The sequence below is a fragment of the Peromyscus maniculatus genome, chromosome 13, assembly GCF_049852395.1.
Source record: "Peromyscus maniculatus bairdii isolate BWxNUB_F1_BW_parent chromosome 13, HU_Pman_BW_mat_3.1, whole genome shotgun sequence".
Lineage (NCBI taxonomy): Eukaryota > Metazoa > Chordata > Mammalia > Rodentia > Cricetidae > Peromyscus > Peromyscus maniculatus.
In genome coordinates this window covers 56,212,204-56,237,917 of record NC_134864.1, presented here as the reverse complement: position 1 = coordinate 56,237,917, position 25,714 = coordinate 56,212,204, and the positions used below count along the sequence as shown (strand labels likewise).

The window sequence follows — 25,714 nt, the reverse complement described above, 5'->3', positions numbered from 1 at the left end:
TTGTCTTCTCAGTCTTCACAGAAAAAATGATTAGCTTGGAGTGAGTGTTACTAATCTTGCTTTTTCTTTCCTCTTGCAGCAAGATGAGACGATGAAGTAGATATGGATCCTAGTTTTTCTGGTTCTCAAAGCACAAAAAGAACAGAAGCATAATTAGGATCAAGACGTAAAACATGAAGTATTCTGTTTGGTTTTTACATGAAGACGTTTTCTGTTTTTTATTTTGGGGGGCTCTCATGGATTATTGCTTTGTCTATTCTTACATTGAGGTGTATGTGCACAAAATCGCCATATTTCAAATAGCAAACTTTTTTTAAAAAAAAAAAAACATTGGTCATTACATAACTTGTTAATTTAAATTTCTACTGGGTATCATTTAACTGTTAACTATTTTCCTTTTACCAAATAAAATGTATCAGTAAACACTTTTGCATTGGTTACCTTGTATACCAGGATATCTTGTTTTTTGCTTTTGAGCCCCTTGGGTATACATGAAGATCAAAGAAGGTTTGAAATCATCTGTCCTGTTGTCGTTTCCCCTTGGCATTCTGCTTTTCGAAATACTTTTTAGGTGTCGGCCTTTTGAATCACTTCAGCTGTATGTAATCTTACGGCTCAGGCAGTGGGAGCTGTGGCGGTTAATATCTGCAGGATCCAGGATCACAGAGGAGACGGGCTCTGGACATGTCGTGAGCAGCTTTCTAGACGAATGAGAGTGGGAAGAGCAGCACCATCCCACTGCCTGGGGTCATACGTGAATGAAGGGGAGAAAGCGAGCTGGGCACAGCGTGGATCTTTGTTTCCTGACTTTCCTCACCTTTGTGGGTGAGATGGGATCAGCTGCCTCCTTCCTGCTGCCGTCCGTGCCTTCTCCATCGTGGTGGATTCGACCCCTTCACACTGCAAACTGAATAAACCCTTACTCACTTAAGTTATCTTTATCAGGTATTTGTTCCTGCAACCAGAAAAGTAGCTAATACCCTAGTTTTCCAGAACTTATTTAAATTTTCGTTTTTTAGAATATATGTGTATTTGTGGGTGCTGGGAACTAAGCTCGAGTCCTCTGGAAGAGCAGCACATGCTCTTACCCACTGTGCCATCTCATCAGTCCCCTTAGGTAAGGATGCCGGGCTTACTTAATGGCCTGCCTTCTCTCTTCTCTGAATCATGTGGGTATATATATGCACAAGTGAGTACAGGAGCCCGAGGAATCCACAAGAGTGCACTGGATCCCCTGGAGCTAGGCTAAGAGGCTGTGAGCCATCTGCCGTGGGTGCTAGGAACTGAACTAGGGTCTCTGTAAGAGCATGAACTGATCCGTCTCTCTAGCCCATTTCCAGGCACATTTCAATTCCTTTCTTATAATTTTAAGGGATAATCCTACTTGTGCCGCAAGCTGTAGGGAGCCAAATATTGAGAACGTAAGCCTATGGGGAGCACTCCTAGTCAAATGATTCCAGGTAAACACTTCATTGCAAGTTAACCATTAATCCACCTGGGGTAACAAGACTGGCAAGTGCTTGGCCCTTAGTTTGGCTTATCTGAAGACCAGGTAACATGCACCTGTTTAAACCTAGAGGAAAGTTACTGATTAGTGAACTTGGGAACCTTTTCTTAGGAATAGTTAGCCATTAACAATGGCATCTTTTCTTGGGAAACAGGGAGAAATAACAGATACAGTTTTAAAACTTTAGGCACCTTCATCTACAGCTAAGCTAGTATTACTCAAGCGTATGATCTCCAAAGTTAATGAGTTTTAAAGTTAAAGCAACTGAAACTGAAGAGTTTTTATTTTCCTTGATTACTTTTCTTATCTAAATCACATGTCTGTTTCCTTAAAATGTTTGCCAGTGGTAAAAATGGCATCTTCGTCTTGTTCCCAGTTTCCGTGAGAATGCCTCTCCTGAGAAAGTGGTGGGGTAACACCTGGAAAGCCCATTTAGGATCACATTGCAGCATAAACTGTTAGTATTTGAGTGGGTTTTTTTTTTGTTTTTTTTTTTTGTTGTTGTTGTTGTTGTTGTTTTGTTTTAAATCTCAGTTGGTACTGACTTTGTCCAATGCTGCTTGGCACTGAAATTTGATTAGCATCCAACCAAGAGATAAAATTCATAATTACTGTTTGCTGTAGTCTAAAGAATGAGGAGGTGTGGGCGGGGGGGGGGGGGGGGGGGGGCAGCGCCTGGAGTACCACAGAAGTGACTCTAGGAAGCTTCCACACATCTCTGAGGCAAGAGACAGAAAGAGTGGAATTTAGAGGACTCCTCACACACACACACACACACTCCCAAGACAGGCTGGAGAGATGGCTCAGAGGTTAAGAGCACCACTGGATGCTCTTCCAGAGGTCCTGAGTTCAATTCCCAGCACCCACAGGGTGGCTGACAACCATCTGTAGTGAGATCTGGTGCCCTCTTCTTTCCTGCAGGCAGAACACTGTATACATAATAAATAAATCTTTAAAAACAAAAAACAAACCAAAAAGCTCCAAGGCTAGAGCATGAGCCCGGCTCTCTGGTTCCTCGGTGTGACGACACTGGTCAGCTGGCGTGGAGCCCGCTGGAGTGAAGGATAGCCGCGACAGCACGGTGGTCTAGGACTAGCACCGACATGATGAAAACACCCGTGCATTCGTGGACACTGAAGCCTTGGGTTTTGCTGGCTTCAAACACTCCCAGCGGCTGGAAGTTACGAGCGGGAGCCACTTGAAATCCAAACTCCACTTTTTAATACATGCCAGCCATCATCTCCACTCTTAACTTTACACTTCGCTTATGACATCAGGACTAAACATTTCTGTTCTTCGCTAGCTGACCTCATTTTACAGGGGTCACCAGAGGAGAAAACAGAACAAAGGGCGAAGGGACGTCACTTGCTCCTTCCTAAAAGCCGACACCGTTTGCCGGCTTCACCCTGGTGATGGCATGTTGCACAACAGTACCCGTTGGTCCAGTTGCCAGCTTGCTTCAGCACTCCCGGAATCAGCCCAATGGCCCAGTCTGGAGTGGTGCACCTCCATCAGAGGTCATGGCCGGCCTCTTCACAAGACTCCTCCTCACACCCCTCTGAAATAACCCCTCCAGAGATACTGACAAAGACTGAGCCGTGGTGTCCCTCTGAGCTTTCCCAGATACCTAGGTTTTAGTAACCCAGCCCCTTCCCTTGGCTAGCACATTTGGTTCTTGCACATTGCTGGAAGCAAGCAAAATAATAAAAGCTCATAGGAAAGATTTTGACAATATCTAGAAAATTTGCATATCCATCTACTATTTGTTTCTACGATCCCACTTTTGGGAAACTATCAAAAATTCTCTTAGACAAATGTCAGGGTGCCATGGTTTGTAATAACAAATGAGCAGCAAAAACATTGCATACCACCACCACCACCACAACAACAACAAAAATCTGAACAACTGCCACTGGACGGCAGGTTATTTGGAAACCCTGTGAACTGAAAGTACCTTTTCACTAAGTTGGTGACCGAGAAAAGGATAACTGGCATAGGAAAGATTTTCAGTTTGCATCTTCAGCAGAATGTGCTGCATGGGTAGGAAGCCTTGAATGCCCACAGGTTTTATTGGTGTGTGTGTGTGTGTGTGTGTGTGTGTGTGTGTGTGTGTGTGTGATGTGCATGCCTGGGGCCCTGGGACATCAGAAGGAAATCTGCTTCCCTGGAACTGGAGTTAAGGATGACTGTGGGGCTTGGGAATTGAACCCCAGTCCTCTTAGAGTAACAAGTGCTCTTAACCACTGAGCCATCTCTCCAGCCTCTACTTTAAGATTTTGCAATCAAGATTGTTGGCGTCAGGGAAATGGTACAATTGATTCTAGCTCTGTTCACTATTGCTGTGACAGAAAGCCCAACACTGGATAGTTTATTAAAAAAAAAAAAACAGGTTTGTTCTAGTCTCAGGCTTCTGGAAGCCCTTAACCTCTGAGCCATCTCCCGAGCTCAAGTTAAACAAAGTAACCCCCCCCCCCCCCCCCCGCAAAAAAAAAAGTATGCCAGATATGGTGGCACACACCTTTAAGGAAGGAAAGGGGAGGGGAGGGGAGGGGTGGGGAAGGGAAGGAAAGTGTGTGTGCATATGCTTTGTGTCTACTGACACATTTAGGGGTAAAACACTTCGTATGAAATTTGCTTGGAGACACCCAGGAAGGCAGGAAATGTTAATCACTTACCACTCAAGTTGTGACTTCCTGGAGTTGTGGAGATGTGGGTTATTCTCTCCGATGAACAAATGGCCAGTTTTCACAAAGAAAATGTGTAGCCCAGCACTCAGGAGGCAGAGGCAGGCGGCGATCTGAGGCCAGCCTGGTTTACAAAGGTGTGTGTGTGTGTGTGTGTGTGTGTGTGTGTGTGTGTGTGTGTGTGTGTGTGTGTGTGTCGGGAATAATGTGTTTGCATGAACAATATAATCTAGGAAGGCATACCAAGTGAAACGAGGTCTGAAAATTAGTTTGATCTCATTCGAGATTTGCCAAGTTTTATAATATAAAAAGAGAGCCAAAAAGTTGCTTTCTGAGCGCAGGTTTCAAGTATGTAGGTATTTCCCAAGTAAATAAGCATGGTTATTTGCTCCTAAGGGCACAGGGGACGTGACTCAGCAGTCCAGGCAGCCTGACCTCCCCCTGAACAAGCGGAGAGGGTCCAAACGAACTGGAAGCCAATTCGAATAAGCAAGCATTGGCACCAGTTAGCTACCAAAGCAATGACCTGGGACCTCCTGAGCCATCCCACCGATGCCAAAAGATTGCGGTGCCCCTCCCGCTTGGCACAGTGGACAGGTGTCTGGACAGTTTTCTGTTAGGAACTGGGCGGCACTGGTTCTTCCAGAAGTTTCTGGGCGGGCGGAAGCCTGAGACTCAGGCAAGCCCCTCCCCGCTGCCTCAGGCAATTTATTCTCCGCTGGGGCGGGCACTGCTGAGGACCTGCTAGGGACCTTGGGCGTCATGGATCCCCCGCAGCTGCTCTTCTTCGTGAATGGCCGCAAGGTGAGCGCCCGCGGGCTGCCCAGGCAGGGCAGGCCCCTGCATCAGTCCCTGGCCCCTTCCGATCCTGCGCCCCGCTTTCCCCGAGACCTTGACATGGGATGTCGTGCGTCACTACCTGCGCGTAGGAGACTAAGGGCGAGTTTCAGAATTGCCTGAATTCCAGGGTCCCCCTCCCTTCCCAACATCCCCATTCCCTGGCCTTCCCATCCTAATGGGATATGCAAGCCCACCCCTCCTCAAACAGCAAGGGAAAGAGCTCTGTTCTTAACCCATCCGGCACCGTGAATCCAGACCTTCCCACCCTCAAAGCCCCGGCTAATAACATCTTCCAGCACATTTGAATAGACAGCCTCAGTTCTCAGCTTGTCTGGGTGAGCAGTACCCAGATTCAAGCTACCCCGTCATTTCTCAGATGAAGTTGTTGACTTCGTGAAGTCAAAGCAACTTCCTGGGACAGCAGAGCTTGCCAGAACCAGGCTCCCTGCTGGCTGTGGGGTTCTGTTTTGTTTTATTTGTGTGTGTGCTGTGGCTCTGAAGACCTTGCTGGCTGTTCCAAGCCAAGCCTGTTGCTCCTGCACAGCGAAGCCCCTGGGCATCATTTAAAGCCGAGGTCTGGGCAATGACCTTGCTTGCTCAGTGTGTTCTCAGTATAAACTGATAGCGTTTTCTCGGGGTGGTTCTCAGTGGCGGGGCTCCTCCGTTTGGATCCACCTGTGGCCCCTGCCTCTGGCTGTGGACAAACAGAGCCCTGGCTGGCCCTGGCTGGCTCTCAGGAAGCCAAGGAAGGTTTAGTTAGCACCAGACCCTTCCTGTGGGAGGCCGGTTCTGAGGCCGTGAGTTGATTCACACAGCTGTGGTTTTGTAACGTGTTTTCTTGAAGAACACGGTCTCTCAAATTATACGAGTCCCCCCGTAAAAAGCTTGTGTGTCCCTGCTTTATGGGCCTCCCATGGGATAAGATGGATCCTAAATGGGCACCATTAGGGCCCCACAGGACCAGTGTGAGGGTGAGCCAGGCCCATGGGGTGAAATGGTTGTCTCCCTCCTTCCTGTTTCCTCTTGCATAACAGAATAATCACATGAGTCTTCTGTCCTTCGTAAACAAGCAGCGACTTCCTTTCACATCTGCTTTCACATCTGCCGCTCACCACTCACCCACACTGCCTGATGGAGGAGGGTCACTCCTTTACTAAGGGGGAGGGGCAATGCTACTTACTGAGTAAGGAGTGATCATGAATATTCAATCCGCGTTTTTATTAACAGCCTGACATATGCCAAACTGTGTTTGGGCTTATGGGATACAGCAAACCATAGAAATGCCGAGGCCCCTGCTGGTGTGGAATTGGCACGTCCTGGGGTAACAGCTAACACGCATATAAATAGACGGAGAGAGTGAAAGCGAAGTGAGATGGACAGGATCTGATGGGGTAGATGAAGGGGATGTTTTGGCCTTGCAGAGCCGGGGTCATTGGAGCAGTGTCCAGGATGAAGTGACCAAGCATACATATGAGGAAAGGATTTTTCGGGCAGAGAAATCCCCGGTGCAAATGTCCTGGGGCAGGAGATTATTTACATGCTCAGAGAATAAACTGCTGGGGCTGGAGAAGTGGCCAGCAGCCGGAGTCCAGCCTTATAGGTGATGCTGGGAGTTTAGTTCCGTGAGGCCGCAGCCATATTGAGTCTGATGTCTCCCTCGTTCTCCCTGCCCTGCTTCCAAACCGGAGTTTTTAATGAGTAGTGCAGCTTTATGTTTTGTTGATTGTTAAGAATAAAGGAGCCTTTCTTATCTGAAGGCTTACTTCCTCTCTCTTAGGCCCCCCCCCCTCTCCGCTGGCACCGCTGGGGACCTCCAGGTGCCTTGGACCTGGTCCTGGGATCAAATGTTCTGTGATCGTTTGTAAAGAAGACTCTAGAAAGACTGGTTAAGTTTTTGAAATGATCCCCCGACCCCACAAAAAACAAACAAACATCGTGTCAGCTTTTCCCTCCCAATCTTGCCCCTCCCAATTTTAGTGAAGCGTGTATTTCAACACTGATCAGCAAGTGAGGGGGTGTTCCGAGAAGCATGAGAAGCCATTGGCGAGAAGGGCCCCGTGAAAAGCCAGACTTCTGGGACTCAGATCTGCCTTTTCGAGGACTCCTGGAACCCCTTCAGGGTGCTCTGGTGACCTGCACGGCAGGCCTTTGGCTGTGGCTTTTTGCTCTGCACGAGAGTTAGGCCGAATGCAAACACAATGAAAGTTAAGCGTCCACGCACTGCCTGAGTTCAAGTGGCGTAAGTCAGTGTGCAGGGGATGTTTATGGAAGACGCGCTGCCAGGAGTTTGAAGTTCTCAAAACAGGGACTCGGGTATTAATTCACGGAAATTGGTTCCTCTCCAAGAAAGTTTGAGTCCAGGGTGGAAGAGAGGGTCATAACAAGTGTCTGGCAGGTTCAGGAATTCCCTACATGGCATGGCCGGTGCACAGGACGATCAGACCAGTGTTTTCAGGGGGTCTCTCGTGCAGGCAAGGCTTGTGGGTGGCAGAGTAGAAGCAGAGAGACCTAGGAGACAGCCGTTATAATTGTGCAGGCTCCGGATGATAACGGCCCATGCTGGCGGTGGCAGCGTAGCGGAGAAGCGTCTTCAGACACTCAAGGAGCAGAACTTGGTGACACGGATTGCCGTGGGTGGAAAGAAAGAAAAAGTTAGATATAACCCAGGTTTCAAACCTTAGATGTCCTGGCAGAGAGTCAGGCTGTGAGCTGGCTGGGGAAAAGAGGAAGAGAGGAAACTCAATGAATTAACTTGAAGTTGGTTTGAGAGCCAGACTTATCCTATGGAAGGGGTGTGTGTGTGTGTGTGTGTGTGTGTGTGTGTACACGTGCGCATGCTCACATGCCGCATCCTCTCCCGTATTACACGTTCCTCAAACAGATTTGCTTTGTCCTGCGAGGGCCTGGATAAAGTTGCAGGGGAGGAGTCAGCTCTGGATGCGTGCCTTCTCTGCCTTCCTTCCCAGAGGGACAAAGTACCTCAACGTGGAGAAAGATGGTTAAGGTTTATGAATAGATGAAGCAAGCCATGCTTCTGTCTGTTCCGTGAACGCCAAAGGAACCTCAAATGCACGGGACATGAAAACAGACGAGGGAACCAGCTGGGGAACCTCAGTGGGGAGGAAATGAATAACAACAAAGTAAAAATGCCATGAACCCATTACTTTATGTGCTAACTTAAAACATTCAATTCAAATTTTATTTTATGTGTATGGGTGCTTTGCTTACACATATGTCTGTGCAACACATGCATGTCTAAAACATTAATTTTTAAAATTTTAATCAAAATAGAGAAAGCAGGATTCCAGGGAACCAGGACCATCCACCATGTTTCAGTTCCTGCCCCTGACTCTGTCAGCCCAGTTGCTTAAGTGTGCCTAGCTGCACAGCCTTGCCTGACTTGGCACATGCATTTGCTGCTTTGGTTTGGGTATGTGGGGACATGGCTGGTTATGGTCTACTTGGCAAACATGTCTTTTAAGTTAGCTGCATCCATCTTTCAGACACCCTGCTCGGCCAGCAGCTCCTCTGTCTGTTCTGTTTCTCTTCCTCCCCAACCCCCCCCCCAACCCCCCAACCCCCCCCCCCCCCCCCCCCGCTCTGTTCTCTCCCAGTGTCCTTCTAGGGGAAGCTGGACAGAGTCACTAGTGTTCCTGTGAGTGGAAACTGCCACAGCCTTAGGGAACAGTGATGATTCCGGACCAGGAACAGTCAGGGATGGAGATCTATACTTTTATTTTGATGTTGATGCTTGCACATCACAGATGCATTTCTCTGGAACCAGCAGGGTCCTACCAGTGTGAACATAACATCACACCAGCTCTTGTCCGTGTGTGCATGCCTATGTTTCTCTTGCACAGGTGGTAGAAAAACATGTGGATCCCGAAATGATGCTGCTACCATACCTGAGGAAGAACCGTATCCTTTGCTGTGTGCTGTGAGTGTGTGTGTTTGTGCATGAGCCTGTGAGGGTCTGTGTTTGTGTGTAAGAGTTTGTGGGAGTGGGAATCTGTGAGAGCATATGTGTGTGAAATTGTGAGTGCATGTATCTGAAGTCTATAGCATGTCTTGAGTGTATATGTATATGTTCTTGTGTGTGAATTTGTGAGGGATGTAAGTGTGTGGACAAGTGTGAGTCTTGGTGTATGTGTTTGAGATGTAAGATATTTAGGTATGTCTATGAGTGTTGTGTGCATGAGTGGATCTGTAAGTGTTTTGTGTGTGACTGTGCGAGAGTGTGTGTTTGAGTGAGAGTGAGTATGTGAATGTGTGCATGCATGTAAATGTGAATGAGTGTGAATGTATGCCAGAATGTGCTAGGTATGTGTATGAGCCTCTCGTGTGTGTGTGTGTGTGTGTGTGTGTGTGTGTGTGTGTGTGTGTATTGGTGAGCCTCTGAGAGTGTGTGTAAAAGTGTTCGCAAGAGTCTTTGTGTATAAGAGTTTGTGGGAATGTGCAAGAGTTTTTAAGTGTGTGAATTTAGGCCTATGAGTATGTGTGCATGAGTGTGCCTAAATGAGTATATGTATGTGTGACTGGGTTTGTGAGAGAGAGAGCATTTTAGTGAGAGGGTCTGTGAATGTGTATATGTGAATGTGCATGTGTACAAGAGTATATGAGTTGTGTGAGAAATACTGTCCTTATGTGTGTATGTGTGGGGGTTTGAGTGTGTGTGTGTATGAGTGTTTGAGTATATGTGGAAATAATGAGTGTATGGATGTGTGAGAGTTAAGTGTAATTTTGTGATGTATTTGAGTGTGTGAGTGGCATATTTGAGTATGTGAGTGTGTGTGTTTGAATGAGTGTGTCAGCGTGTTCTCTTAACCTCTGCTGTATCACTAATTGAGTGCTATGAGATGGAGAAGCAAGCAAGGGGAAGTAAAGAGAAGGATGTTAAAAGCATTAATTAAGCATCCTCTAGAATTAACAGACAATATGTATACTTCATCTTCACTGACTGACGGTTATGCCATTGGAAAAAGAAAACATTGAAATCTCCTGAGAGTAAATGAAAAATGGGTGCACGCCTTTAATCCCTGCACTTGGGTGGCAGAGGCAGGATGAGCTCCGTGAGTTCAAGGCCAGTCTGGGCTACAGAGTGAGTTCCAGGATAGCCAGAGCTGTTACACAGAGAAACCCTGTCTCAAACACCAAAAAATATAATGATGATGATGATGATAATGATGATGATAGAAGAGATTTGAGGGAACAGTTAGAAGTTTCAGCTGACAAGATGCAGACAAATAACTTACTGTGTTTCTAGTGTGACACAGATATTTCATAAAGTATTTATAATATAACATTTTGTGCATTTCCTCCAAGACCTACATAACAATGAAGGCAAATATACAGTGCACTCCCACCTGCAAATTCTCAAAATACTTACATGCATAGACTTTTCTTCAGTCTGGCCCTATTTTTGGCAGCCTGTGTTCCGGCTTCATACACAGGGTGGGTGCAGCCTGTAACGCACAAAAGGGAGCTGGAAAATACAAGCCTGAAACAGCAGCCATTGGTGAATGAATCCACATTGAACTTTCCTGGGCGTGTCTGTGCTGGTGTGGCAGCCTAAGCCAGGGCTGCTCTGGAAAGAAACGTTCTCTTTAACTCAATTGCCTCCAGTCCGACTCACGGGGACAAAGTACGGCTGCGGAGGAGGAGGCTGTGGGGCCTGCACAGTGATGGTGTCACGATACAACCCCAGCACCAAGACGATCAGGTACCTCGCCACCGAGTCCAGCTATGAGTGAACTTTGCAGTTCTCAACTTTATTTTCCTCCTTCAGTTCCTATGCTGAGCACTGAGGATTCAATGATAAACAAGAACATGAATAGATTGGAAAAATTACCCCCAGCAAAGAGTTTGCAGGTTTTGTTTTTTTTTTTTTTTTGACTCTTTGGGGGCCTACCACCCAATTCCCAAATAAGCACATGGAGACTTACTCTTACTTATGAACGCCTGGCCTTTAGCTTGGCTTGTTTCTAAGCCACCTTTTCTAACTTAAATCACCCCATTTCTCTTTAACTATGTTCTGCCTCTGGATTTTTTACCTTTAGTTGTTCTATATCTCTTTCTTTCCTTCTTACTCAGTGGCTGGCTGTGTGGCTGAGTGGCTGGCCTCTGGCATTCTCCTCTCCTCCTTTGCTCACTCCTCTCCCCTCTTCTCTGGAGCCTAGATTTCTCCTTCTATTTATTCTCTCCGCATATCCCTCTCTCCTGCCTAGCTCTTGGCCATTCAGCTCTTTACTAGACAGGCAAAGTAACACAGCTTTACAGAGTTAAACAAATGCAACATAAAAGAACACAACACATCTTTGCATCATTAAACAAATACTCCACAGCCTAAATGAATGTCACACATCTTCAACTAGTATTCCACCACAGAAGGAAGGCTGCTATGAAATGACAATGGAGAATAAGGCCATGACCACACGTGTGTATTTAGAGCCTACTCACATCTCCTTGCTCCCGTACATGCATCCTCCATCTGTAAGCCAGAGAGCTCCGCTTCAAGAAGGAATTAGACGGCATCGCTCTCCTACTGAAATCCACCTGTGGTTTCCTATTTCGTTTACACGCTGTATTTCTCTTCACCGCATCATTGTTTCACGTATTTATCCGTTCCAGTCTCTCTCCCCTCTTCTTCTGGGACTCCACTTATGCACAGGTTAAACCGCTCTCCCCCATTCCCCACACTCCAGATGAGGTCTAGGATCTGAGCAGCACCAGGGCTATGCTGTGCTTACATTCCCTGGGAAACCTGGGGAACCTCTGCCTGCTTCCCAGCCTGGCTGCCAGATGTTTAGGATTCTGGAAGTTGTCTCCGGTCTCCTCTCTTACCGTCAATGCTTCAGGAGATCTTTGGCCTCCATGCTGCCTTATTCTTAGCCCCTAAAGGGTAATGATGACATTCTATTCAGTGAAAGCTTAGCGTTTCCTCTCAGTTCTGCCCATCATGAGCCTCTTGGTTTGGGAGCCTGGGGAATCTCCTCCAGCTCCTTCCTCACCTCCTCTCTGAGCTACTACCCCTCCAGCTGAGCTCCCAGTGTGCACTGGTGGGGAAGAGTCCGGCTTTGTGCATTAACCCATTATATCCGCCCACGTGTGACCACTCATGGTTTGCTGACAGTCACTCTGGTTTCTTCTTACTCTTGCACAAGGAGGACTCTTCATTTTCCTTACATTTCAGAAACACAGCAACTGAATCTTAGGGCTGAGAACAACCGTTCATATATCTTCTCTCTTATTAAGATTTGACACTTAATAGCGTGTAGGGTTTTTAAGCTTCACCATGCACTCAGTATGAGATTTTATATATATATATACACACACACACATATATATACACACACATATACTTCATTTATATATATAAAATGTTTTCAATGTATACATTTTAAATATATGTACATATATACAATGTTTTGAATTTTTCAGAATGTCATACATGTATACAGTTTATCTCCATCATATTCACCCCCTCTTCTCCTCCTTCCTTCTGGGTACACCCCACTCCCAACTCCTATTCTTTTTCACAACCTGCGGAGTTCAGTCTGTGCTGCTCATGTACTCACGGGTGTGCGGTCATCTACTGGAGCATGGTCACTCTCCACGAACCACACCCTGAAGGAACCTGACTCGCCTTCCTCCAGCAGCCATCAACTGTCATCAGCTCCTGAGGAGAGGAATTCTTTAAATGTGATTTTGTAGCTTTTCTGGCTTATTCTGATTTTAAAGCAAGATGTCTTATGATTTGTTACCTTTAAACTCTGTGGTTGGGCACATTTAGGCCAATGTTCAAGTTCACCTTCACTGGGAAGCCCTGTCACTTGCTCCCTGGGACCTGCCTGGGTCTAGCCTTGGCTACCGACCTTCTCCCATGTTCCCTGTGCTTCACTCTCACAGACTTTCCTTCTGTCTCCTCCTCTTTGTAGACATCTGAGCTCAACACTTCAGGACCCACGCATGTGCTCTGTCTGCCTTTCATGTTGAACTCCTTCAGATCATCTAGATTTTAGCAGAAGCATTAATAGTGCTACTCCTCCCTGATTATCCACACAAGTTCATTCTCTTCCCCTCCATTCATTTATTCACTGTCCCTTCCATTCATTTATTCACCGTGCCCTGTATTCACTTATTCATAGTCCCCATTCATTTATCTGCAGTCCCCTCCATTCACTTATTTTTAAGTCCCCATTCATTTATTCACAGCCCCCTCCATTCATTTGTTTTCAGTACTTCTTACTGCCTCGATGGACTTGAGAGTTGTCTATCTCCCCTCACCTAGAATGCACACTTTGCTGGGGTTGACTTGTCTCTGGTCGCTGGTGAATCCCAATGCCTGCAGTTCCGCCTGGCACATAGTTCGTCACCCAGTATTTATGTTTACTTATCAATAAGTGTTATCTTTTCAGTCCCTTATTTTTAACAAATGGAAGCAAACTTCATATATTGCTTGAACATCCTAATTTTTCTTGAATTTTCATGAAAGTCTTTCAAAGAATAAAGTCAATGTAATAGCTTTGTGTGTTACATCACTTTGAAGCGTCAAAACAAACCCCCAAATAGGGAATTATTTTTAAGCATTCATCAACAAACCTTTCTTACAGATAGCGTTTATGTCCATGACCATTTGCTTATGGCACAGCGACAGAGGTGTACTTGCAGAGTTAAAGAATGTTCATTTTAAAGTGATTTTTATGTCTTCCAAATCAACTGTCTCCCGGAAGAACTCCGAGAGAGTGCATTTACACTCTCATGAGTGGAAGGAATCCCATTTCCCCGAGCCTTTTAAAATAATAGACATTATAATGTTTTGAAAACATATAGTTTTGTTTGACAAAATGGTGTTTCTCCTTGTTTAGTTCAAGTCTTTGCTGGTTATCATGGGCTTTGAATATTTGTCTCTTGTGTCTTTTTCCACCCGTAGTTGTGGTTAGTAACTGAGAACATTTTAAGTGTTGTTTTGAAGTGGGCATTTTTAGCAGTGGTCCTGTGGAGAGGAAGAGCTCTTCACCTGGCGCTAATTCTTCTTCTGAAGAGCAATGCCAAACTCACTTCATTGCCCAACCAACCTCGGCCCAGCTCCCCCCACAGGGTGAAAGCTGCCTTAGGTTCATAGGCAGTTACGTGAGATTAGAGAGCGTCAGCCCCGGTTTGAAAGGGAAATAATTAAGTTGGTGGAAGCTTTCAGGAATCGGAATGCTGAGGTCTAATTTTAATTCTGCCACTGGCGGTCCAGCTGCGACCCTGAATAAATCACTCTGATTCTCAGATCTGTTTCTGTGAAATGAATATGTGCTGAGAATGAAACACAGATTCAGAGCCTGCGACATCACCCCTGACCTGTCTACGAGAGGTGCCCCGGGGAGGGGGGGTGTTCAGTCCCCCTTGCCACTGGATGTCGTGGAATTTGTCATCTGTGCTTCTCTTTTGCGTTCCGAAGGCATCATCCAGTCAATGCCTGTCTGACCCCCATCTGCTCCCTGCACGGTGCGGCCGTCACCACGGTGGAAGGCATAGGCAGCACCACCACCAGACTTCATCCTGTCCAGGTGAGGGTGCGCTGTTCCCCTAAAGGGACTCTGGGAGCAGGAAGTCTGGGCCCTGCTGCTTGGTCACCGATGACAGTTCAAAGCCACGGGAGCTGAGCTGGGCTGCTGGGATGTAGGAGTAACTCACTTCTTGGGAAGGTGCTTTTGGAAGACTAGAGGACTCCCCTTTCTTAAGGAAATGCTGCCATGACCAAAGCTTTGTTTCCTCTGGGTTCCAATTAGAGGGTACTATCCATCTTGCGTATTCCAAACCCAGAAGGAAACACCAGCCATGTGCATCGACATATACAATTTTGAGGTTGTTGTTGTTGTTGGAAAGTGAAAAATAACTTGATTTAAAAACTGAATTAAGCCGGGCGGTGGTGGCGCACGCCTTTAATCCCAGCACTCGGGAGGCAGAGCCAGGCGGATCTCTGTGAGTTCGAGGCCAGCCTGGGCTACCAAGTGAGTCCCAGGAAAGGCGCAAAGCTACACAGAGAAACCCTGTCTCGAAAAACAAAAACAAAAACAACAACAAAAAAAACTGAATTAAAAATATCTGCTCTCCCTAAAAAAAGATGTGTTGAGCTTGGACTTGTCAGAGGACAGGCTCTGTCTATGGAGGCTGTAGCCTCGTTCCCCAAAACTAGACCCCTTACATCAGTGCATGTGTGCATTGCCCCCCCACCCCCGCCTCACCCCACCCCTGCCCCCACACATACCATTGCTCCTTGTCTTGACTGAGGGCCATGGATGGAGTGGACAGAAAGGGTACAAGACAGGAGCCACATAGAAAAGAGCCAAACTTCACCTTCTGAAGATGTGATAAAATTTGGGGTTTAATGTTCTCAAACCCCATTAAGCTAAAGAATGTTGCTGCCTGGACAGCCTACGTATGGGACTTGAGCCCACACAGTCAAGGGACCCTTTTCATTTCCCACCAATGCTGAGCTCTCATTGGTGCAATGCTGCCAGGAGACGGCGCCAGAACGTACTTGTCCCTTGGAAGTCAGTCTCCAAAGAGAAAACAGTGGGGACAGAAAAAAGTACAGAAGAAATAAAGGCAGGATTTCTGTCTTGGTTGGATCCTCGGTTCCAGTGCTTTGTAAACTCCTGCATGGTAGAGCAGTAACACATCTGTGGGAAGATCAAAACACTCATGAGAGAGAGAGAGAGAGAGAGAGAGAGAGAGAGAGAGAGAGAGAGAGAGAGAGAGAGAGGTAAGCCCATGTTCATACTCAAGTGTGTGCTCTATCATGCTTTTTCCATGTTTTTCAACTTGAATATAGTTTGGTCATTTCTTCCAAGGCCTTCCTCTCCTGCAGTGGTTCACACCCTCACTGCACACTGAGGAGTCTTTAAAAGATATACAATTTTACCTCACCCCAACACTCTAAAAGTCAGTTGATCTGGTGTGCTGCTGGGGTGGAACTGATAAGCTCCCTGGCCATTCAAAGTCTCAGAACCACTGTCTGAAGTCAAGCTGAACAGCTTATGGAGCTCAGCAGTCAGACTGGCCAGCCCAAAGGGAGCCACCTGAAATGTGGGCTTTGTGTGTGTGTGGGGGGGGGGGGCTCCTCTCTAAATTCAGTGAGCACAAGAATGTCCTGGGGATGCTGCTCTGATTTTGTAGGCCTGGAAGAGAGTGCAGTGTTTGCATTTCTAACTTGTGCTTCCAGGAGAGGATTGCCAAGTGTCATGGCACCCAGTGTGGATTCTGTACCCCTGGGATGGTGATGTCCATGTACACACTGCTCAGGAACCATCCAGAGCCCACTCTGGACCAGCTCATAGATGCCCTTGGTGGTAAGTATGCTTTCATTTTTAAATGATGATAACAGTAGTAACTGGGCACCTACCATATGTCACGTGCTGAATTGAATGCTATTTGGAAATTCTTTTAAATATCATTAATAAGGTAGTTACCATTATCACCTTCCTTTCATAGATGGAGAAACTGAGATTTAGAGAGTGGTTTATTAGAAATTATCCCTCCTGTACGCAGAAGCGTTGATTTCTTGAAGTCAACCTGCAGACCGGATCTACCCATTGGGTTTGACAGATGGGTTGCTTAAGGCTCTTCCTCCCTTTCCATTCTGTTTACTTGATTTCTACAATCATCAGAAAGCCAGGTGATCCACCCACCCTGGGAAAGACATGTCATGCCTGAGTGCGGCACTTCTATGGCTGTTTCCTGTCAGCTGAGTGTGCTACTGGAGTCCTAGGCAAGCGGCCTGACTCTGGGGAGAGCCCCCAGCCAACCAGGTCCCAGCACCTCATCCTGGGGATCAAGTGGAAAAAGTGATGAGGAAAGGCAGGAAAGGAACGGCATTTTCAGTGGGTTGACACTGGGCAAAGCAGGGAGACGGAGTGTCTCATAACCCTGTCTTCCGGAACACCGCCACAAGACCCTTGGGTTAACAGAGAGGGCATGGTGCAAGAGCAAGAGGCAAGGGGATTGCAGAGCTGTGCCTCGGTGGTACCTCCCCCTGTGCTGTCAAGGAAGTTGCTGATGCGGGGGGGCGGGGGGGGGGGGGGTAATCTCCACCGAAGCCACAGGTTTGTCTGTCAAGCCTGTGACCCTGGGATTCAGGCTCAGGAGGTGGTTGCTCCTTAGTCGGGCCGGCTCATCTTGAGTGATCCTTCGGCAGGGCTCTGGAGTTATATAGGGCAATAACAAGACTTCAAGGGGTCTGGATGGGACATTTGGAACTGTCCCGGTAACCCTTAAAAACACCTGAGTTACCTGGTGTGCTCAGCCCTGGAGGAAGAGGAATAGTGGCTTTGGATGAGCACTCTAAAGGATTTCACACTACCACGCAGAGTCGACACAAAATCTCACTCGAGCGTGAGGCAAAGCAGACAGACAGACAGACGGAAATGAAGGCAGAGGCGGCAGATGGCATGCTGGGTTCGGTTACCATCACCGCCTGCAGGCCCAAGAGAAGAGTCAGCAAAAGATTCTTCAGCAAAAACAACAAGTCTTGTTACAGATGCCGTCGCCACCATAGAGCAAGCACCAGAGGGGAGTGGCTGAGAGCAGCTGGAATTCGGACTGAAATCTGTTAGTGATGCTTAATTTTTAAGGAATCTTTTCCATTCTGAGCTGTTCCACCAATTCAATCTCTCTCTCTCTCTCTCTCTCTCTCTCTCTCTCTCTCTCTCTCTCTCTCTCTCTCTCTCTCGTGCGTGTGTGTATTCATCAAAAAGGTTTTGAACACATTTTAAGCATTAATAACTTCTCAAATTCTGTGTCTGCCTGGCGAAATTCTCCCTGGCTCTATTTGTCCTTGTCCCTTTCCTCTTATTTCCCTACTCAGAAAACATGAGCCTCAAGCTTGCTTGCTTACTTCCTCTACAAAACGTCTCAGGGACACTCAGAGCGAATGCAGGTAGAAAGGAGTGACCTAGCACCTAAGCTGGGTCCTGCCCCACTTCCTGGAGGTTACAATGTTGCCTTATTATTATTATCGATCAAAGGTTACAAAGTTTGTTATGCAAAATGATTAAGTCCAATAAATGCAACTTGGTTCCCACAGCTATCCATATTATGTTATACAAACAGTTGTGGAGAGGGTGGATCTTTTGTTAAATACCTTCTTTCTGGTTGAATGATTAGATAAAAACTAAATGGCATGAGAGTGGTAGTTGCGCTCATGGTATTGACTGTGGAGATGGATCCCCAGGTGCACACTTATCTCCAGATGCATCAATCACTAATCAGTTGATTAGATGTGTGTGGGTTTTTATGTCAGTAACATCTCAATAAAGTGGCTATTGTTTTAAGTTTAGCTCTTGATTGTAACTACAGGGCAAGTTTTTGTCTTAAAATTATTGTGTTGTTTGACCATCTGTCACAAGAAGAGGGTATAAAATGTGTTTACAGAATAAGTGCAGATGGTTGAGATGTTAAAATATACTTCAGGACTCTTGACTAAACATCTCAAGATGTTGATGTAAAAATGAAATTTCAAACACAAGATTTCAGAATTAAAACATCAAATAAAGTTTTCTTCTAAGATGGGGTCCTTCATGCTGTCATTCACTTGCCTTTCCCCATGCCTCTGTCCGGGGCACTTGAGTAACCAGACCGGCTCTGTCTCCTTCAGGAAATCTGTGCCGCTGCACTGGATACAGGCCCATCATCGATGCATGCAAGACTTTCTGTAAAGTAAGTAGAAAGGAATACATGGTTGAATGCATTTCCCCCAAAACAAAACAAAACAAAACAAAACAGTGTAGGAGCTGCCCGGTATGTTTCTGGCAACAGTCATTTTTACTAACACAGGACCACTTCTTATCTCAAGGTCTACAGTTCCTGTGTGTCATTTCATCTTGGGCAGAGGCTTAACCTCCTTGCCTAAGTTGTCAAATTGTAGCATCCCTGCAGTTTGTCATTGGCCATAAGTCATTTCTTCTAAGAAATTGCTCTTGATCTGTTTGTCTAAGTCAGGGACCCTGCCTGGTTGCGCTTGTAGCCTTCTGCTAACGTGATATGCGTCTGTGAGTGATACAGCATAACACTGGTCACAGCGTGATCCAGTTGTCCCTGGCCATTGCATGCTTTTTTACTGGGCTGGCTGCCTCACAATGGAGGCTGTCCACCTCCAGGACAGGGTCACCACACGCTAATTAGTAAACTACTCAATCATTAATGTTAATAAGAACTAACAAAACCTATGAGAGATGTTGTTTCTTCTTTCTTTGTTTTTAAACTAGTATATAAAGTAAAAGGTTCTTTTGGAAGTTTAATACACATTCAGTCACGGTTGGTCCTCTCCCACCACCAGATTACTTCTGTGAGATGAACTATGAAATCAATACCTTGTAGATAAGATCAGAGCAACATGTAAATTCTTATTACTACTATTAGTGGTATTTAAAATATTGTTAGTACTAATAATTAACATGGTTAATGTGTATTGCTATATGACAAGATTGTCTATTAAGACCTTTATAAACTTTTTAAAATGATCACTGGTATTCAGAATTTTGTTTTTTATTTTTTATTTTTTTTTTGGTTTTTCGAGACAGGGTTTCTCTGTAGCTTTAGAGCCTGTCCTGGACTAGCTCTGTAGACCAGGCTGGCCTCGAACTCACGGAGATCCGCCTGCCTCTGCCTCCCAAGTGCTGGGATTACAGGCGTGTGCCGCCACCACCACCCAGCTCAGAATTTCTTGTGAATTTAGTTTTCATTAGAGTTAGCTTGGCTACGTTGAAGTATAAATGATTTTCTTTTACAATGCCTTACAGTATTGGTTCTACAGCTTCAAATGTAGGCACCCAGTTAACCATAGAATCCCATGGAGTTCTGACTGGCCTGTTTGTTTTGTGTTTCTCCTCTTAGGCTTCTGGCTGCTGTCAAAGTAAAGAAAATGGGGTGTGCTGTTTGGATCGAGGAATAAATGGATTGGCAGAATTTCAGGAAGGTGATAAGGTCGGTGAATGGTAAAGTCGTTATAACGTTGTTCTAGACATGAGCAGCCGCTGACTTAGAATGGTAAAGTCGTTATAACGTAGTTCTAGACATGAGCAGCCGCTGACCTAGTCTTCGGAGGAATCACTGGCTGCCCAGGTTGATGAAGTGGACTACGTCAGTTGTTCTCTCTCCCATGCTCACTGTCTCTCTATAACCTAAAACTTCAGCCCCGGAGGAAACTGGGGGTGGAAAAGGGAGAGTGAAGAGCTACCGTGGTCCAGCTGGGTGAGAGGAGTGACCTCTATCTGTTCTGTGGCACAGTGGGGGACTGCGTTTGACAATCAGTTGACTATTTCAGAATAACTAACAGAATCTTTAACATTCTCCACACAATGAAACAATTCATGTCTGAGAAACTAGATGCTAAATAATAACATGATATTATCATGTCCGTGTACTGTAATGCCACTCTGTCCCACCATAGATACAACTGTTATACCAATTGAAAGCAGCAGAATCCATCTTATAAATCCGTCATACCCACTGCATCCCTCATTGTACACATCAGTCCTTTTCAAACACTGCTGACTACGGGAGAGAAAACCCCTCATCTCTGCGGTCTCTCAGTTTTTAAACAGCATTTTCAGCGACCAGAAGCAAAGTGGAGTTGGAGATGGAGGAACAGGGACAGGAGAGGTGGAGACTCCACGTCTCCCTTGAGTTCTCAGTGTCTGCTTGCTCCTCCACTGTCCCCAGACTCGAAGGGAATGTGTAGGGAGCTGATGAGTGCAGAGACGCACTGACTCCTGCAGAGTTATGAGAGGTCAGGTCTGTGTCAGAGTCCTTGCCTGGCAGCTTGGATCGTGACTGGTCAGCTTCATTTTATCTTCTGTTTGTCTGTCTGTCTCTCTTCTTCCAAAGAGATGAGGTCTTGTGGAGCTCATTCTGTCCTCAAACTTATCATACAGCTAAGCCTGGCCTCGAATTCTTCCTGTTCCTACCTCTATCTCCTAAGTTCTATGATTGTAGGCATGTGCCACCGTACCTGGGTTGTCTGACCATCTTCTTCCAGTCTTATTACACACACACACACACACACTCACACACACACACACACACACACACACACACTCTCACTCATTCACTCACTCACTCACTCACAAATTAAAGTAGAGGTGCCTGACAATAATATAGTAGTTCACCTCTTATCTACAGTTTCCCTTCCTACAATCTGAGTTACCTCTGCTCCAACCATATTCTGAAAGTATTATGTGGGAAATTCTAGAAATAGTTTGTGTTTCAAAACACATTATGAATAGCATGAGGAACTCTCACTGGGCTTGCCCTGTCTCACGTGGAATGTGAACCAATTTGTCCAGTGTATCCACACTGTACACATTACCTGCCCATCTGTCACTAAGTAGTTGCCATGGTTATCAGATTGACTAGCACAGTATTGCAGTACTTATGTTCAAATAACCATTACTTAATAATGACACCAAACACAAGCTCAGTGATGCTGTAGTTCAGATATGCCTATGAGTAGTTACAGGGCACTTTTTTTTTTTTTCAGGAAAAAAGTATGTTTAGTACTAGAGTGTGTTGCTATGATTTGCAGTAAGAATGAAGAAGAAAAACGTAGTGTGTATATGAACCTTCACTCTACTTTAATTTGTATGTGAGTGTGTGTGTGTGTGTGTGTGTGTGTGTGTGTGTGTGTGTGTGTGTGTGTCTGTGTGTGTGTGTGTGAGTTCAAACTGCCTGTAGTTCTGGGTACCCACAGGGCTTAGATGTCGCCTAAGAATAGGGGCGCTCCTGTAACTTCTGTCACTTTTTCTTTTCAAAGACAAGTCCAGGCCTCTTCTCAGAAGAGGAGTTCCTGCCACTGGACCCAACCCAGGAGTTGATTTTCCCTCCAGAGCTAATGGTAAGGAAGGCGGTTGCTCACCTAGAAGAGCTGAGGGTGAAATGTCAGCGGGGCCTTTTCAAAAGCTGATGGTGCAGTCTCAGACCTCATCAGAGACATGTCACTGTGCAGCAGACTATGGTTAGTGCATATAGTCAGAGCTGCTTGTCAAAGTGCAGAGAATAAATATCTGTCGGGTGCTCAGCTCAGCTCAGCATGAAGGGGACATCTATATTATACCCCCCCCCCATCACCCACTCAAGGTTTAGGGACCATTGAGAAACGAGTGTGGGGAAGGTGTCTTCTAGCTACGACAGGATCACTACACTCATGGATTGACTCATTTTGCCTGCACAAGCTCAAACCAGTCAACGTCAGCATGGAGAGGCGAGAGGTTCCTGAGTCCCCACCCTTAGCTGATATGGGGAGGGAGGGTCAGTTTTCCTCAAGGATATGACCCCTTCTAGGTTGACCATGACCCAATGGATGGCCCCATATCCATGAGGATATGGACGGCACAAATTGTACTCAGTAGGTTGGGTGGGGGACACGAAGGTGGGAGGATGGAAGGTGATACTTTGTGGAGTTGGGGGGAGGAACGGGAGGGAATATAATGAAAGTATATTATGTTCATATACAAAATTCTCAAATAATTAATCGTTTTATAAAGAACAAACTGATGGGCAGATAAGCAACACTCACCTGTCATCCTCACCTCAGAGTCCAGAAAGTGTGGGCGGAGGAAGAGGCAGAGAAGGGAGGGTAGACCACCATGGGGGTGTTGGAGGATGTGAGACACAGTTGGTGATGTCCGTTAAAAGTCCTGAAGGCCCAATCCACGCGTTTCAATACAGACTGGCTTTCTCCTTCCACTTCTGCTGAAGTTCATTTTTCTGTGGGATGATTTGGCCAAAATGAGCATATTGCTATGTTAGTGGACATCAAAATGAGTCACCGTGAGGTGTCAGCGAGCCAATGGGAACTTCCGTTTCCAGGGATAAACTACTGCCAAACAATCACCTTGAACTCTGACTCCTGGTAGAGCTCTATTTTTAGGTTACAAAATTTGGTTTTTTAGAAGATACGTATTCCTTTTCTCTGTTTCAATAAAATTAGAGTGAGAAGAGATGGACATTCTGTCACAAGCTCTCTCAAATCCCTGTTGCTTTTCCAACAGACGATGGCTGAGAAACAGCCACCAAAGACCAGAGTGTTTTGTGGTGATCGATTGACGTGGATTTCCCCAGTGACTCTGAAGGAACTCGTGGAAGCTAAATTCAAGTATCCCCAGGCCCCCATTGTCATGGGGAACACCTCTGTGGGTATGTAGACACCCCGGGACATCTTATGAGGGAATCAAGCTTCATGTGGTTGTGTTGTCAGGAGGACAGCCAGAAAACACAGTGTGATTCATGAGGTTTTCCAGCGTTAGACAATTGCCTGCCCTGTGCATTGCTGGAGCAGAGCTTGCTAGTCTCATGGTAAGCCAGCAGCAGGGCTAGCCTGTGCTTCACTGGAGCAAAGGCTTGTCCCAGTGTAAGCCAGCATCAGGGCTACCCTGTGCATCACTGGAGCAGAGGCTGGCTTGCTGGCCCCATGGTGAGCCAGCATCAGGGCTAGCCTGTGCTTCACTGGAGCAGAGGCTGACTTGCTGGCCCCATGTGAGCCAGCAGCAGGGTGCCAGTGTTCTGGTTTTCCATCTGGGGACCACACTGGCTCTCATCCTGAAACTGCTCTGTCTTTCTGCTCTGGGTGATGTCTCTGTGATGATAGCACATTTGACTTAAAAGGCAGTTGGAGAACCTTTTCCTTTTCCACTCAGGCCTAGTGTGGCTGCCCATCTCTTCGCAGGGCTTCCCGGACCTTCTCCCAGGGAAATCTGAGTGTGCCATATCGCACAAGTTTTAGAGCTAACAATTCTAAAGGGTCCCAAAGTTTAATCGGCCACTGTCTCTGCATGGCTTGCAATGAACAGCCCAATGAAAGGAAACAACTTTCACGTGCCCAAACATTTTTTAAATCATAATTCAAAATGAAGAGAGCAGTTAACATCCTTTTATTCTAATCTTGTGTCTCTCCCACAACCCCTTAGGACCTGAAGTAAAGTTTAAAGGTGTCTTCCACCCCGTCATCATTTCTCCTGACAGAATTGAAGAGCTATGTGTTGTAAGCCAGGCCTGTGATGGTGAGTTCTTATGGGCCTATGACATCGATTGCTTAGTCTGGTGGATGGAGAGGGGCGAGCTGTTTCTTGTTAGAGTCCAAGAGAAGTCCCACAACAGGCCATCAGACACGTATGCAATCAACAAGAGCATTTAATTTCTCAGGAATAAGAGTTCCAGCATGCTGGGGTCAAACCATCTTACAAAGTGGAAGAATGGCGACCCCGAGAAAAGCTCATGGGCTCCTTTTTAGCAGGATTAGGACAATTCCAGCTCTGGTCAAGTGTACTTTGAAGTGATTGGGTGTAGACCCTTATGGATATAGGAATCATTTTATGATTGGCTCATGACATCTGGTCAGCAACTGTAGTTGTGGTGTCAGGGGTCTGTCTGCTGTGTCAGGGGTCTGTCTGACTGAAAATAGCAAGAACAGTTCCTGCTCATGGCCAAGCAGGATCCTGATTGGCTACCAGACTGGACATACATCCTGAGGGTCTGATTGAAGCCAGACATGAGTTACATAGGATGGTGGTGTAATGGAGCCCCTGGAAAAAAGTAAAAACAGCAACTGGCCCTATTAGGGTCAGTCTTGTTATAAAGGGGATGGCCACTTCATTTCTAGTTAAAATTCACAGATTCTCTTCAGACAGAGCGGTGAGGATCTGGAGGGAGTCCAGGGAGAATGCCCTAAAGTTCCGCTAGACACTGAGAAGTCAGACTTCCACTGAGAACCTTTCCTATCTACAGTATCAGGGAGACTAACAGCTATTCAAGGGTGCTCTGTGCTGTGAGTGCAGAACCAGAGATGAACGAAACACGCTGGCTGCTCTCCAGAGCACAGCCGACGGAAAGGAGCTGTGTACTGAGTAGCTATAGTCCAGCCTTTTTCATCCCTGTGAAGGCAATGTGGTTTCATAGCAGTGAGAAGCAGCAGTCATTGATTGTAGTGTGGGTTTGGGATAAAGCTCCTGAAATCCAGTTCTTGGTGATGACATGCAGTACCTCTAAGATCTTGCGGAAGTGACTGGACTGAATCACAGCTCTGCCATCTGTGAAGGGAACCTATTAACATTGCAAGGTTTTGTTTTAATTCCTGGAGGTTTTTTTTTTTAAGCTATCAGCATAATATGTGATAGACTCAGTATTCAAGGAATCTAACCTTCATGATCCCCACCAATAACTCCATCATTAACCTTCCCACACATCACTGCTATCACCATACCCACCTCCATCACCGTCAGTATCTCCACCATGATCATATCACTACCACAATCAGCACCGTCACCACCATCATCACCACCATCATCACCACCGTAATCACCACCATCATCACCACCAGTACTGATAGGCACAACAGCAGGGATCCAATATAAAGATTTCCATGCCTGTAGCTCTGGTCTAACATTTGGAGGCCATCGGTGATCACACTACATTACTCATACAAGACTTTATTTCAGGGCTGACCCTCGGTGCTGGCCTCAGCCTGGATCAGGTGAAGGACATTCTGGCTGATGTGGTCCGGAAGCTCCCAGAAGAGAAGACACAGACATACCGTGCCCTCCTGAAGCACCTCAGAACTCTGGCTGGGTCCCAGATCAGGAACATGGCTGTATGTATTTGTCAAGTCAACTCTGGCATCTGTGTCTTGGGTAATTGCAACTGA

At 46.2% G+C, this 25,714-nt stretch overlaps 2 protein-coding genes across 7 annotated transcripts in view; both read left to right on the top strand.

Annotated features, from left to right (window-relative positions):
* The window catches only part of Sgo2 (shugoshin 2), a 34,177-nt gene extending 33,750 nt beyond the window's left edge, over positions 1-427 (top strand). For all 5 annotated transcript variants that reach the window (XM_015994037.3, XM_006975119.4, XM_076550351.1 and 2 more), the window contains one exon: positions 80-427. In XM_015994037.3, the coding sequence (XP_015849523.1) occupies positions 80-95 (16 nt within the window). In that variant the 3' untranslated portion in view covers positions 96-427. The remainder of the gene's footprint in view (positions 1-79) is intronic.
* Positions 428-4,594: 4,167 nt separating this feature from the next.
* LOC102926379 (aldehyde oxidase 1) overlaps positions 4,595-25,714 on the top strand; it is a 65,523-nt gene continuing 44,403 nt past the window's right edge. Inside the window, exons 1-11 of one of the 2 annotated variants that reach the window (XM_076550348.1) lie at positions 4,595-4,995; positions 8,892-8,949; positions 10,654-10,750; positions 14,477-14,585; positions 16,244-16,370; positions 18,674-18,735; positions 19,912-20,001; positions 21,830-21,910; positions 23,067-23,211; positions 23,982-24,074; positions 25,509-25,660. In XM_076550348.1, the coding sequence (XP_076406463.1) occupies positions 4,954-4,995; positions 8,892-8,949; positions 10,654-10,750; positions 14,477-14,585; positions 16,244-16,370; positions 18,674-18,735; positions 19,912-20,001; positions 21,830-21,910; positions 23,067-23,211; positions 23,982-24,074; positions 25,509-25,660 (1,056 nt within the window). In that variant the 5' untranslated portion in view covers positions 4,595-4,953. Of the gene's footprint in view, positions 4,996-6,808; positions 7,271-8,891; positions 8,950-10,653; positions 10,751-14,476; positions 14,586-16,243; positions 16,371-18,673; positions 18,736-19,911; positions 20,002-21,829; positions 21,911-23,066; positions 23,212-23,981; positions 24,075-25,508; positions 25,661-25,714 lie in introns of those variants that run through there. The other variant, XM_076550349.1, reaches the window with a different exon arrangement.